This window comes from Lycium barbarum, chromosome 4, assembly GCF_019175385.1.
Source record: "Lycium barbarum isolate Lr01 chromosome 4, ASM1917538v2, whole genome shotgun sequence".
Classification (NCBI taxonomy): Eukaryota; Viridiplantae; Streptophyta; class Magnoliopsida; order Solanales; family Solanaceae; genus Lycium; species Lycium barbarum.
Genome location: NC_083340.1, coordinates 576,267 through 591,738, shown reverse-complemented (window position 1 = coordinate 591,738; position 15,472 = coordinate 576,267). Strand labels below are relative to the sequence as shown.

The 15,472-nt window shown below is 33.7% G+C and overlaps 2 protein-coding genes across 2 annotated transcripts; both read left to right on the top strand.

Moving 5' to 3' along the window:
* The first annotated feature begins 961 nt into the window (after positions 1-961).
* LOC132634715 (embryogenesis-associated protein EMB8) lies at positions 962-9,585 on the top strand. The gene is made up of 8 exons (XM_060350738.1): positions 962-1,385; positions 1,463-1,591; positions 3,978-4,109; positions 6,511-6,653; positions 6,731-6,828; positions 6,910-7,004; positions 8,081-8,134; positions 8,927-9,585. The coding sequence occupies exons 1-8, from the start codon at positions 1,023-1,025 to the stop codon at positions 9,143-9,145; spliced, it is 1,233 nt and encodes a 410-aa protein (XP_060206721.1). The 5' UTR covers positions 962-1,022; the 3' UTR covers positions 9,146-9,585.
* On the top strand, positions 1,968-2,608 carry LOC132638839 (uncharacterized). Its single transcript, XM_060355596.1, has one exon. The coding sequence runs from the start codon at positions 1,968-1,970 to the stop codon at positions 2,433-2,435; it is 468 nt and encodes a 155-aa protein (XP_060211579.1). The 3' UTR covers positions 2,436-2,608.
* Positions 9,586-15,472: the final 5,887 nt, after the last annotated feature.

The following is a 15,472-nucleotide window of genomic DNA, read 5'->3' as shown; positions in this document are numbered from 1 at the left end:
GATATGAAATCAGTGATTTAAAATCATGATGATTTGAAGTTGAAGTTTTGTTTGGATATGCAATTATTAAGTTGTATTTTTTCTCATAGATATAAAAATCCCACAAGTTGTGAAAACTATCAAAACTTTTCCAATTCTTATACAATCTTATCAAATCAGCAAATCATTGTTCATAATAAAATTTAATACGCTGCCAGAAGACCTTTCTAAAAAATACAACATCAATTAATCGAACTTTAGTTCAATAAAAATGAAAATTGGACATGAGTTGTGGTGTAAATATTCTTTAATACAATCCTCCCATGTGGTATGGACAATCTCTTTAGTCGAGCATGCATTTCGCAATGAGACGATTGATAAGACAAACCGACATTGCTACTTTGATCCGGTTGTTGGTCAATATCATTAGCAACCGTATCATCATATTCATATTCCGTGAATATTTCATCACTCCTTTGGTATCCCTGCAAATTGCCTTGTCTCAATATTCTGAATCTACTTTTTCAAGCTCCAAAAGTTCATTCAATCACATTGCACAGAGATGAGTGTCTAAAGTTAAACAGCTCTTTAGCATTCTGAGACTCTCTTTCGCTCCCTCTGTAATCCTGCAAATGATAGCACAGTTCTTTGTATGGAGCTAAAAATCCTTAGAAAAAATACAGTTTGTAAGAGTAAATTTGTTATAAATATACCATCAAATTGCATATCTTTTAATATTTGATATAAATGATTGATAAATATATCTACCAACTTCTGATATTTTTTTTTATAAAATATAAATTTATGGGTATTTAGTTTTTTTTTTCTAAATCATGATTTGAATTTTTTTATGGGAAATCATGAACAGAGAATGAATGGCATGAGCAAACGCCAGCTAGAAGTATCATTTTCAGAAATAAGAAAAGAATGTTTATTCTTAAAATTAAATTCTCTGGAACTAGTCAGCACCACTTATTATCTTCTTGAAGAAGCTACAAATTAAAAACAAGACAGTAGGCCGTGGGGACATTTCCCACCAACCAATGGCTAGAGCCACCATTGGCATCCGCCATCTCAAATACCTCTCTAATTCCCCTCCTCCCTTTCACGTCACCTCCACTCTTACAATGTCGTCCAACAATGTTCCTCTTGAAGTCATTGGTGGAGCTAAAGACAAGTTTCTCTCTGCATTTAAATCCCTGAATAATAATCCCTACACTGCTTCTCCTATTGTTGCTTGGAATCGACATATAGAGACTATATTTGCAGCTTTTTTTAGGTCTGTTCCTGATGTTCGTCTCAAGCGAGAGTGTTTGAGGACTAAAGATGATGGCTCTGTTGCTCTTGATTGGGTTTCCGGCGATGATCGCCTGTTACCTCCTGACTCCCCGCTGCTCATTTTGCTTGTGAGTCTTCTTTCTATTGCTTCATCTCAAAAAAGAAGAAGTAAGGCTGTGTATATAAAATGAAAATGTATTTGCAGCCAGGTCTGACTGGGGGAAGCGACGACTCGTACGTGAGACATATGCTGGTGAGAGCTAGAAACTGGGGTTGGAGAGTTGTGGTGTTCAATAGCAGAGGCTGTGGAGATAGTCCTGTCACAACTCCCCAGGTACTTTCATTACTTTGGTTGATTCAGATATCAATATAGATTTGATCTTTAGTTTCCTCTCCTTGATACTACTATTAGTCTTGCTGGTGGAGTTTGGCCAATGTTAGTATCAGTTATTCAGACTTTTTGCCTAAGAAAATAAAGTTATTGCTATTGGAGTTGGCCAATGTGATCTTGTGCTGTCCATTCTTTTGGACTTATTATGGTTAGGTAAACAATATTATCAACTAGATCCCTTCTATTCAACTTTCAGCCAACAACCTTGCTTTTTCTCTTTCTCTCCACTTCCTGCTCTGTGTATATTTAAGCACCAAACCATAACCTGAACTGCTGGATCTTACAATACTGAACTTTTTGATCTTTATTCCACTGCAAAATGGCTAGTGATAAAAAACCCTGCCAAGATGAGCGTGCAGGAGCAGAAATTGTATATGGAGCTGAAGAGTGCCTTGGTCATTCTGTTGAACTCCTAAAAGAGTTGGGATTTCCCATGGGCGTCCTTGCTCTTAAAGACCTTGAAGAATGTGGCCGTGTTCGTGAAACTGGATTTGTGTGGATGAAACAGAAGGCTCCGTATGAGCATTACTTTGTCGCAACAAAAACTCTAGTTAGCTATGGCACCGAGGTCACTGCGTACGTGGAGAAAGGCAGGATGAAGAAAATGACTGGGATTAAGAGTAAGCAGCTATTTATGTGGGTGCCAATAGTTGAGATGAGCATTGAGGATCCTGCTCAGAATAAAATTCACTTCAAGACTCCTCTAGGAATTGGAAAGTCTTTTCCTCTCACTGCTTACATGACTGACGAGGAAAAGCAGAAGTATCTGGAGAAAGTTAACGAGTAGAACAGTTATCTATATGATTGCCCATTTTGCTTCATTTTTGGCTCAGTATATTTTCTGTACGTCTTTTTTTTTTTTTCCTCTAGCATCAGGGCATTGATGCCTTTTGTTTTGTCTGATCTTCACATGCTTGCTAAAAGAATGATCTTTATGAACCAAGTATAAATTTCTGCTTCCATTGCATCAATTATTAGATGAAATTCTTTAAAGCTGATTATATTCTATGTTTATGCAAATGATATATTGATATTCATGTGGACTATTGTCTTCGGAAGGGCTCGAAAAATTATCTTCACATAAATGTTGGATCCCCTTCCTTGCTTGACATGATCCGGTCTCTTTCACCAAGTAATTTCAAGTAAGACATAGTGAACGAAACAAGTAAGAAGGTTTCAACTCCACCCTATAGTTCAACAAGTTCAACTATGGACGATTTCGCCCTTCTCCTTACTTCAATAGTTTACCTAGAACAAAAAGGGGGTAAATGCAACCTTCAAGTGGCTGAGAATAATGGTTAAGTTGAGCATAAATTTTCTATAGTAATAGCTCTGGACAATTTTCCAAGACTTTCAAGCGAGAATATATTAAATCTGGAAGGCATTTTAATTCTAAATATCCTTGCCAAGTTAAAATTGAACTTACAGGCAGTGGATGGATGCCATGATGGTTGTATGATTTAAAGATTGTCCAAGAAGGCAAGATTTAAGAGTGATGAGAGCTTCAAAGATACAATGAAGATCCTTTAGAAATTTATTTCAATGCAGATCTTTTTAAGGAAACTAGAGTGCGTCAGGGGTAGGGCAGCGGAAGAAGGAAAGAGATTATAACAGTTCCATGATGTTGATGGTAACTAATATCTTATTAGAGCCTAATAAGTGAGAAGACATTTGCTTTTCTGTCTGTTGAACACTGTTTGGATGATATTCCTAATAATAATCTCTAAATTTCCAATTTCCATTTCGTTTGGTCCTGGACATTTTTCTTCATATCTGCACCCTCAGACTCGCAGTCTGGCTTATTACCAGACTATCAGGCATAGCTTCATGTTTAAGCTCAACATTTTGTGGAGGTAATACCTAGGCAATGTAGGAAATCAACGTGTATTTCCATTTTAGGCATCGAAAGGAGTTCTCTACTCCAGAGTTCTTGATGTGTACTGTAGACATTCTAAAGTCTGCTTATCATTATAGCTCCTCATTGAACTTTTTGAATATTCTGATAATTAACTGCATTATTATTTTTATTATTATTATTATCATTATAGCTCCATTATTCTAGCTCCATCATCACCTATAAACATTATTAACTCCGTTGTTCCCAAACTTAATCAGCTTTATTTCTTAATAGGTAGCGATCAAAAGTATGCTTAGATTTTTTAGCTTGACAATTTGTTGAGATGCAAGATACAATTGGTCATGCATCGATCTATTTAGGGTGAAATATATTATTTAGTTACTCTTTCTCTTCAAGGTAATGTCAAAATGCAATCATCTTTGACATGTATAAATTATATGTTCATTTTTATTGGTGAGCTAATTCATGCAGTTCTATTCGGCTTCATTTCTTGGTGATATGTATGAAGTGGTGGCACATGTCAGCAACCGCTATCCAGCGGCAAATTTATATGCAATAGGCTGGTCTCTTGGAGCAAATATTCTTGTTCGCTACTTGGGACAGGTAACTCAATCAATTCATTTTGTGCTTATCAATGTTCCTCCTCCATTTTGCCCTTGTGCTGATCTACCTTGCGTAGAGAATTTGTCTGGTATGATGCTATGGTGAACTTGTTAGCATATTTAAATTTAGTATTGTAGTTTCTGTTGAGTATTAGTAATCAGGCTAACATCATACAGTTTACTGAGAAAAAGTGCAGACTCTATGTATGGATCAAGCATAATAACATCACATAGTACAACAACAACATACCCGGTGTATTCCCACAAGTGGGGTCTGGGAAGGGTGAAGTCTATGCAGCCTTACCCTACCTTGTGATGTTAGAGATGCTGTGATGAGGATGAATAACATTGCAGAGTATATTGAGGGAAAATGTTGAGCTCTTTCCCGGTCTTCTTTTTCTCAATTATTTCCGGTGCTGCTGGGTGTTTGTCAGTAGAATTGGGTTTCATGAGCTTTTGGATAATTAGAACATCTTTAGAGCCATCTAGTAACGGTGTCTCATTTTTCTTATAATGATCATGTACTGGCCAGCATGCCCGCATCTTAACTGTTGCATCGGATACCTGCTACCTCCCATTAGCACAAGTATCGGGTAACTTTGTCCACCAAGGCTTAGGCAGATGGTAATACTGAGATCACCTAACATTTTTTTTTTATCTCTATTGGGATTTGAACCTTGATCTCCGCATTTTTCCACTTTATTGACTGCTAGGCCGCACCATTGGGTGCCTAGAAATGATATTCCATATTTTCATCTATGAGGCTTATGATCCTTAGAATGATTCTTCATCTCTCTTCTCTGAACACCCCAAACCCTTGTATCTTCTTGATGCGTTTTGAGTAGTTCAACTGGTTCAAATGATATGTGAGAGCAATCTGCGAAAAACCACAGCTCTGTCGTTAGGCTATCGAGATTATTCCTCTATAGCCTGATTTAAGTCTATATAAAAAAGAAGTCAATGTTGCTGCTTAAGAAAACTAACTAGAAGGGGTGTTGCGGTATCATGTATTACCTTCTTTTATCCTATGTAGATCCTTAACCCTCTGTTTGGATGTTGTTTCCCGTGGTTCATTAATGTATAGTGGTATGGTACAGTATGATGTTGTATTGTATTGTACTGTATTAATGAACACAATGTTTGGATAGACTGTATCGTTTGTTGTGGTTTAATAACATTTGTATTGTTTGGTTTGACTGTATGGTACAGTATAATAACTTGTAAGTTTACTAGAATACCCTTAACTCTTACTTAGAAATTAATTTATATATATTAATAAAATTCATGTAAAGAATAAAATAAGAAATTTAAAAATAAGTAGGTAGTGGGTGGGGGTGGTGGAGGGGTGGGTGGTGTGAGGTGGGTGGTTGTGGGGTGGGGTGGCAGAGGAGTGGGGTAGTTGGGGGTGGGTTAGGGTGGGTGGTAGGGCGGGGGTGGAGTGGGTGGGGGTGTACTGGTAGGGTGGGGCAGGGGCGGGATGGGGTGAGTGGGAGGGTGGGCCAGGGGTGCGGGTGGGGTGGGGTATAATGGAGAAATGAAATACGTAACCACGGAAAAACCACCAAATCCGTGGTTACAAAAATTGGGACTTTTCATGGTTATATAACTGTGGAATGAACTATGAGTTTATAACACCATACCACATAATTTTAAGAACAATGGAGACAAACATGATTTCATAGAAAACCATACATTAATGAACCACGGGAAACCACCATCCAAACAAGGGGTAAGACATCTCAATAAACACTCATTGAACTGGAGCGTTTTTTTTTTTTTTTTTAGAAAATTCTTTTCAATTCCTCATTTGGTTATTTTTAATTATCAATTGAAAGTTATATTGGAGTCACTCTACAGTAAATATCTACAGAGAGTGTAGGCAATAATTCTTGAATGGGCGTGTGTTTGAAATAATGGAACGTTATGATGTAATTTAGCACTGCTGTCTCCATTCATTTGTCCTGGGTCAACATCGTGCTTTCTTTATTCTGAAAATCAAATTTGAACAAATATTGGGAAAACTTGACTACCAGTTGCTGTATTTGTCTTCAACAATATTGCCAATTAGTTGCACACTTGCACTATTTGTATTTTCAAAGAGAACAAACTTTTGGTTCCGTAATTAACTGATTTCAATCTATAGACAAATGATGAAAATAAAGTTGGAGTGGATGGAGTACTTGAATTCTTAATTAAGGAAGATGCTTTCCAATATTTGTTTGTTTAATGATGCGTCTATCGTCAACTTAATTAGACACAATAAAGATAGGGGTGCTCAACTGATTGGTCATTCTGGTCTGTGTTTACCTTTCAATTCCATTGCTCTGAGGTCGTTATCTCTAGTTATCTACTTGCAGGTGTCCATGTATTGCCCATCTCTCATATTTATTGTTCCATTGCAGGAATCTCATTCTTGCCTTCTCTCTGGTGCTGTTTCCTTGTGCAATCCTTTCAATTTGGTCATTGCAGACGAAGATTTCCATAAGGGCTTTAACAATGTTTATGACAGAGCATTAGCAAATTCTCTGTGCAGAATTTTCAAAAAGTAATTGCATAATTCAGTTTTCCATTTTTTTACTCAGGGTACATTTGACCTCTTTTAACTAGAGCTCTTGTTTACAGGCATGCTCTACTGTTTGAAGATATGGAAGGCGAATTTAATATACCATTAGCTGCCAATGCCAAAACTGTCAGAGACTTTGATGAAGGACTGACACGAGGTGTTTATGCTTGTATGCAGGCATGAACAGTTGTATATGATTGCATCTGAACTTATTGGTAATTGCCTTTGACTTTTGCAGTTTCATTTGGATTCAAGTCTGTGGATGATTACTATTCTAACTCAAGCAGTTCAGATTCCATTACAAATGTCTGTACACCTCTGCTTTGTATCCAAGTAAGTTTATTTTAGCCATTTACTCTTCAATGTCCTTTTTTTATTTGCTTATTTATGATACTTTAGACGCCATTTGTAGGTCTACAATTCATGTTTGTGGCAAAATCTGAACATCATATCATATTATATTAAAATTCCATGCAAAAAAAGCTGAGAGAGAATGTATTTAACTTTTTGTTTCTTTTAGACAATACACATTTGTAGTTATCTATTGTAGGATATTTTCCATTACCGATGTACCTTTATGCAATTTGATTAATTATCAATAGACGTTTCACCCTTTTCGTTGCATTCAAGAGTTACTTCACCTAATAAAATGTGAAGGACTTTTAATCAATGTTATTGTGACCAGTTCCTAGAAAAAGCATTGCACTAAGTTATGTAGTGTAGAGAATTACATTTTGGCAAATTTGACTCTTCAGATCTTTGTAGGACACAGAAAAGTTGGCTAGAATATTGCAATGACATAATCTAAAGTTTCATGGTGATTTAAAGAGTATTCCATCTCTCTGTGTCTCTCTCCAAAAAAGAAAGGAGAAAAAGCAAAAGAGAGAAAGGAGGGGAGAAGCGAGAGATCAAAAATAAATAAGTAGTCCAGTTCGGTCCTCTGCCAAAAGTTAGACAAGTAATGCCATCTTATTGATACAGTGTGTTTCCTTTTTTAATTCTCAGGTAGTAGCTTAGCTTTTTAATCTTTACCGATAATCCATAAGAATAAATCCTGAATGATCCAGATTTGTATGTCTGCAGTTTGAAATTTCACTGCATTTTCTTGGCAGTGCTCTGTGGATATTGATTTCTGGTCAGTGTGGTATATTGTTATTAAAACTTAATAGTAAAAAAGACTAGGTGGTATGTACCATCTCAAAAAAAAAAGAAAAAAGACCAGGTGGTATATTTAACTTCAGTAGAATCTCATAAGTGTTTGGTTATTCTTTTAAAGAAAAGGCTGTGGGGAGTGGGTATGGAAGGTGAAACCGTAAGCACTTTAGCTCTTTTAATATACTTTTTAAGATTCTGCAAGTAGTAATTAAGACAAAAACGCGAAGTTAACTTACTCTTCTTTATTTGTGGAGGCTGCAAATGACCCAATTGCTCCAGCCAGAGGAATCCCTCGTAAAGATATTGAGGTAGATACTTCTTCATTTTCATAACCCATTTTATTTTGTTGATATTTTCTCATTGTTTGTTGATGTGCATATGAAACTCTGCCAAAATATTTCATTTGTGGTTATTCTTGCAGTTTCTTATTTTGTTGTTTGTCAAAGTATTAACCAAGCAAGGATACTTCCTGAGATTTTGTTTTCTTCGTAGTCTCTAGGCTTCGTTTACTCATTATAATTTATATAGATCAGTCAGGCGAAGCACTTTCTAGATTGCAAAAGCAAGATCTAGAATAAAATAGTCAATTTTACTTTCTGAGACCTTAACATCTCAAAGGAACAATTTTAAGGATTATGTTTAATTATGAAAAAAAACATTGGCAACAGTGTGACTTATGTTTAACTCCATCCCATTTTTATCTGAAATAATAATATTGCATCTCAAATTGGATGTCTTCTTGACTTGGCATGTGTCTCAAGAGAAGAGCTAAACGAATATCCGTTGTTGGTATATGCAAAGGCAATTTAGGATCCAGTAGTTGGTAGTTACTATGGAAAATATTTCTGAAAGAGTTACATTAGGCCTAAAACAAATGCATTTTTATCATCAGTTGATTTTGGTTTTGATACCCTAAATTGAAGTTCATTTACCAAGTGACTAGTATTTTAGTGCCATTAGCCTGTTGGCTTAAAGAATTTATCACATGAATAGTTGAGACTTGGGACCAGCAGAGGAGGCTCAATTGTATGAATGCATGCACAATGTATTCAGTTTGTGCTTAAAATCGTACGTAGCTAATATTTTTGTTGTTCCCTCAGGAGAACTCAAACTGTATGTTGATTGTCACCCCGAAAGGAGGCCATCTTGGCTGGGTGGCAGGTCCTGAAGCACCACGAGGATGTCCATGGACCGATCCACATGTGATGGACTTCTTGGAGCATTTAGAACATGGTAAATCTGCTTCTGCTGCATGTGCTAGTGATCAAGGGACTTTGAACAGCAGTGTTACAGACAAATTCCAACACCTTGACGTATAGGCAACAAGTTGTTGAATTCAAATATCTCGTCATGTTCATATAGGCACATAGCGGTCACTGTCTGATGAGACAGTAACGTATGCACATTTAAGGTAACAAAAATAAGCTATAGAGTGTATCATAAGTCGTCAAATTTTGATAAGGTCTTGGCATGCTTGTTCTACGACATGTAGCCCAAGTCTTTGATTATTCTCCACACATACAAGAATTGACCAACCCACGTTTAAGGAAATTTTCTATTTCTATACTGCTACGAAATGGTAGATGTAAATGACTCTGGTAACTGCAATTTTATGCTCCTCATTGAAGATGGAGTTGGCTCTATGACTCTGTAGAAGTTGAGACTATAGAATTTACTAAATACTATACTGCATAAAGATATTTGTATTGTACTTACTTCTCTGCTTCAAAATTTATGCAAGTGCGTGCTATTGATACTATGACATTGTTATACATGCACATGATGATGTAAGAATAATGAAACAATAAGTGGCGATTTCGTTAACTAAATACCCCCCACTCTATGTGCTCCGCCACTGCTGGTGATGTGAGCGTATTGTTAGTTCGAAGCGTTTCTTTCTTTCTTTGTTTTTTTTTTTTTTTTTTTTTGGGTCCACGGAAGTATTTCATTCATCCAACTGTGGAGATGAAAAAAGATATTTTGGTCACTGTACTGTTTCCTTGAAACCTCTTTTGTTCACTTAGCTTAATTGACATCTTGAATGACGTAGTGAGGAATTCTATTTTTGTTTGAAGTATTCCAAGCGTAACTTTAGAGAAGCCAAAATGTATAACTTTTTTCCTGTTCGACCCGCTTTTTAGTACAATCCTATGTGGAGTCATCAACGAGTCTTAAATTTGGCTTGAATTCTACAACATTCTCAATGTAAAAACTGTTATAACAGATTTAGTGGATAATGCTGATTAGAGGGATCTTTGGTGGAAGAGATAAAGATGACTGATTAAGAATGGAAATGGGAAGCACTTGTAGTTAATGATTCGCAAGTGTTGGTTGTCAATTTGTCATAATGCTTATCCAAGTAGGGTAGAAAAGCTCATAATGCTGACAAAACCGTAGCACTTGCAAAATTCAGAATCGCATGTGCCCTTTTATGTGGCTCAGCTTCATCTTCTTTGTACTAATATCCCATTTGTTTTTGTCTTTTTTTCTTGTTCCAAGCTACAAGGATAACGTGGTCCCTAATTCCTAGCTTTCCTTCTTATTTGGAAGTATATCCTCGTATTAGAGAGTAGGTGACTTAGATAATCGTGCGTGTTCGAATCATGATATTGATGCATGATGTATTTATTATTTCTTATCAGTATGATAATTCTATATCTCTATCTACCAAGATTTTAAAAAATAAAAAGAAATTAAGTACCTATTATTTTACCTTTAATGTATTTTGAATACGAGACCTCAAATAACGCATAAAGGTGACTTGGCCATGACAAAGAAACACACATCCGATTGAATCCTCCACCTAATTCAATAGAACTTATCCATGCATGATTCTTTCCCCTTTTCTTTAATATTTCTCTATTTTCCCCACAAGTAGAGGGATCATGAATATATGGTGAGCTCATTTACTCGTGTTTTTATTTAAAAAAAAAGGGTAAAAATATATATTAAACGTGTATAGGATAATGACAAACAATAATTATGTTTCGTCCCAAACAAGTTAGAAACGACTATATAAATTCTTACTGCTTTATTTAAACTCAACTCATGTCGATAATGGAAAAAACCAATATGAACAAGAAAAAGAAAAAGAAATAAAAGAACGGATAATAGTTGTACAGAAAGTCATTATCTATTTATATTCTATCTGGAGAAGATTGTTATTTGAAAGTCATATTCGATAGAATTCAAATATGATTCTCAAAATATTTGTCAGTTTAAATTGTACTCATTTTACAAAAAATTAAAATGTGTTTCTTTTAAGTTTGAGTTTACTATGTAAAGTTGATCAAGTTTGAGATAATTTTTGTTATAATCACTTTTTCACACATATATTTAAACTAGTTACGGCAGGCTCGTGCTAAGTCCGGGCCCAAACTCAAAATATAAAATTAATAATATTTTACTTAGAGAAGTATAACCTGTATCAAATTTTCTTATCGCATAATTAATATAATCTAGTGGCACGTTAAATATGTATTTTTGAATGCAATACTAAACATTATAATTGGTAGTGAACCTACTATTTTTTTACTTAGAACAGAAAATCTTGGAAGCATTGCAGTATATTCTCTCATTCAAATTATGCATAGTGACGTGTCTTTTTTTTTAATTGATATCATCACAATTCACAGTTTCTTAAGCGTTTTAAGAGAACCTTAAAATTTTCTAAATTTACCCAAATTGAGTGTGGCACCTTAATTAATAAAGAAATAAAGTAGGAGTAAAATTAAGCCATATGAAGAAGTTATAGTACATGTCATCACCTTCAAAAAGTTAGCCTCCGTTTGGCCATAAAAATTATTCACTTTATTCTGGATTTTTTTTTCACTTTTTTCCGGAATCAATGTTTGGCCATGAAAATTCCGAATACAACTTGAAGTTGTATTCCGGAATACCAAAAACTCAAAAATTTATTTTTCAAAAAAATTTCACTTTTTTCAATTTTTTACAACTACATTTCACCAAAAACTACAATTTCAAAAACTATGGCCAAAACACAACTCCAACTCCAAAATTCCAAAAAATGTGATTTTTTTTTTGGTATCTATGGACAAACGGGGCCTTAGTCTAAGGGATTTTCTATAATAAAAAAAGGTTGAGAAGTGCCTTAATATTTCTAAAACACCCCATAGTAGAGGAAATAATAAAAGATAAATATAGGGATAAATTTGGAAGAGGAAAAATTTAGTTGGCAACTTTAATTGTAATGTAACCAAGGACTCTGATTAAGTACTACAAAAAAGTTAGATTAACCCTTATTATATATAGTAATAATATGGAAGAATTATATGATAAAGTCATCAATAAAAAACCTAATACATGCATGAGATTTGGAGAATTTAACCATAATAGAAATAACATTTAGCTGCATATACTATAATTAGTCTTTGATTATTTTTAAGTAACTTGTAAAATTTAAACACTGTTTTTTTTCTTTTATATTAGTGTTTATGAGATTATTTAATTTTAAAGAGGTATAATGATTCATCAATTAAAAAGAACTATTTCTGTATTTCAATATAAAATTAAATTTACCAGACCAAGGTAAGTGCATCGCGTGAATCAATTACTAATTTATATTCATTAAAATAAATGCTATTGCCTAAAAAATGAAAATGGATAATATTACGCAGACATAATAGCTGCATTCAATAGTTACTGAACATGCAAACAATGTGAATTTAATTAATTATATATTATTTGTACTAAGCCTATTTGGCCTAGCGGCTAAAGTTGCTTATTTTGAGAAGTGTTTTTTTTTAAAGTGCTTTTCAAGAAAATATTTTTGGTGAGAAGCAGTTTGTGTTAATTCATTTGAAAAGTACTTTTGACTGCTTTTAATAAGCAGATTGTGTTTGGTTAATCTTCTTAGAAAAGTGCTTTAGAGTGTTAAATTACCAAAAAGGACAAGTATCAATGAACGGTTACTGCCAAGATTTTTTTACATAAAGAAATTATTTTAAATATCTATTTTGAAAGACTTCAATTAATTTTTTACTTTATTTAATTAAAATTTGATAGTACATATTAAATTTTTCAATTAATCTAATATATAGATAAATAAAAAATAAATATTAAATATTGATATAATATCAACACAGTGGTTTAAATATACTAAAAAACTACAACCAAAATAAAATTCAAAATCATTCCACAAATTAAAATTCAAACAAAGAATTATTAATTAGAAACTATGGATCAATGAAGGATATACTTGGTAAATATGTATTTGTGGTAGAGATATTTTTGTCTTCTGCTTAAAAGCAGTTTTACTAATTGACCAAACACCTCAAATATCCAAAATAAGTGTTTTTTTTTTTTTTGAAAAAAGCGCTAACCGCTAGGTCAAACAGGCTCTTAGTATATGAGAGACAAATGTTGTTGTATCTCACATAATATCTTTTTATAACGACGTTCTTAGTATATGTTACATTCCTTATCATATGATAATTTTTAGTGGGATTATGTTTTTCGATAACATTATATAAAGCATTGTGTTGCACTTTCAAGGGGAATATCAATGTCAATTAAAAAGTTTGGTCATGACAGAGTAGCCACATCGACAAAAATAATCATACACCAAGAATATCGTCTACAAAAATATATTGGTCAAGATACATTAGGATAACAATATATCCTTCAGGCAAGTTTTAATGGGATGTGATGAGTGGTCAATGCTCGCAATTAAAGACGACAATTTGGGTGTTCTCATTTATACCAAACTATCCCTAAAAAATATCATATAATAAAATATTTATAATTACAAATAACATATAATTTTTTGATAACTAATTCTTTTATTACCAATGAACAAATACTGTATAACTAACCACGTACATAAAACTTCATCTTTGCAGGACACCAATTATTCTATTTATAAATAAGTCAATTTAATTGATAATCATATCATATATTAGACATTGTAATAAAAATCACCACGGTCAACTTTAAATAATATGCAATTGTATCTCAAGAATGCGCGATCATTTATCAATAGTAACTTCTAGAACAAACTAAAAGTAATAAAAATTTACCTCAAATCACAAGCAAGTTTACCTCCTCAATCAACTCTATCAGGATTTCATATTTAAAAATGTGGAGTACAAACCTCTTTTATAGGAATGTTCATCTCCTTTCTAAACTAAATTATTTTGGTTTTAAAACTCTAAAAAATTAACGGAAGTAACACTAATTGATAAAAGAATTTCAAACCTAAAGTGATTTTAATTGGTGAATGTTCCTAAACCTACTGTTTGTCCTTTATTGGCTACAACAGTTTTCACTACTAAAAAAACAGGTATTTTCAACCTGGAAATTTCGATCTCACTTTTGGTCGAAAAAAATCGACCTCATGTGGTTGAAATTTTCAAATTAATTTTTTTTTAGGATTTCGACCACGCGGGGTCGATTTTTTAACGAAAAATATAATTTCGACCGCATGAGGTCGAAATTATTTTTTGTACAAATAATAAATGTAAAAAATATCATTTTGCACAAAAGTATATTATATAAATATAAAAATATTAATTAAAAAATAAAAAAATCAAATTTCGATCGTATGAGGTCGAAATAATTAAGTCAAATTTGGTCAAATATGACTTAATTTTTTCGACCATATGCGGTGGAAAAAGTTCAATGAAAAATACACCCACACAAATATTTCATCTTCCCCCCAGAACTCTTCTCTTTCTTGAAAAAAAAACGCTTTACCCTCTAAACTCATTTCCCCAAAATTGCCGCCACCCCACCACCGTATCTCTGTTGCAAAATGAATTTGTAACTCGAGAAATCTGATACAACAATAAAGAGAACAAGAGAAAGCTAAAACTAGAAAGAGAAGAGAAAAAGAATAAGAAGCACAAAGTAATCTTTCTTAAAGCTGCTCAAATCAAAATTGCAACAATCTCTGGCCACCCATTACCACCGGCATTCTCCAAGTAGGCGATGCCGTCCAGTTAAATCACCGGAGCAGCCACCAGCCACCAGCCGCCGCCGACTGAACAGTGAGCTAGGTTAGTCCTTTTTTTTTTTTTTTTTTTTTTTTTGGTTTTTGGTTTTCAATCTCATTTTATCATTATTAGTTGCATTACTTTGTATAGTTGTAGTTTAATTAGTAGATTTGTTAACTTTATTGATTGTTCAATGTTTGTTTTAGGGTTTAGAATGTTAACTTTATTTTTGGGTTTTGAATTGAAATTGAATGTTGTTGTAGTATTCAAATTGAAATTACAATTAATTTGGTTTAAAGATAGCATTTGTGTCTAAAGATTGCATTTGTAGCTAATTTGTTAAAATTTTACGAAGTGTAAATTGAAATTAAAATCGAAATGTTGTTGGTGTTGCATTTGTAGCTATTTGAGCCAAAGTGCAAAGTACAATGTTGTTGGAAAGATTTGGGAAATAATTACTATTTGTAGAGATATGATGTTGTGTTGTTGCTCAATGCCACCAAGGCCAATGAATTTGTGCATAATCCTTGTCTGTGCGTACTATTATAGGGCTGCTAGAGATTAGTTTTGGTGAACAAGCTCCATCACTGTTAAATCTTATCATTAGTTAAATGGTTAACATGGGCTGTTGTTCAAGTTCTTCATTGTCAGCCATAACAGAAATTGATGGTTCAATCTCAAAATACACAGAGA

What these genes read in the sequence shown, in the direction of transcription:
- LOC132634715 (XM_060350738.1), top strand. Translation starts at nt 1,023, where the DNA reads ATGGCTAGAGCCACCATTGGCATCCGCCATCTCAAATACCTCTCTAAT. An exon ending in GTCCTGTCACAACTCCCCAG is followed by an intron (nt 1,592 to 3,977) that starts GTACTTTCATTA and finishes TAATTCATGCAG; the next exon opens with TTCTATTCGGCTTCATTTCT. An exon ending in TGATGAAGGACTGACACGAG is followed by an intron (nt 6,829 to 6,909) that starts GTGTTTATGCTT and finishes TGACTTTTGCAG; the next exon opens with TTTCATTTGGATTCAAGTCT.
- LOC132638839 (XM_060355596.1), top strand. Translation starts at nt 1,968, where the DNA reads ATGGCTAGTGATAAAAAACCCTGCCAAGATGAGCGTGCAGGAGCAGAA.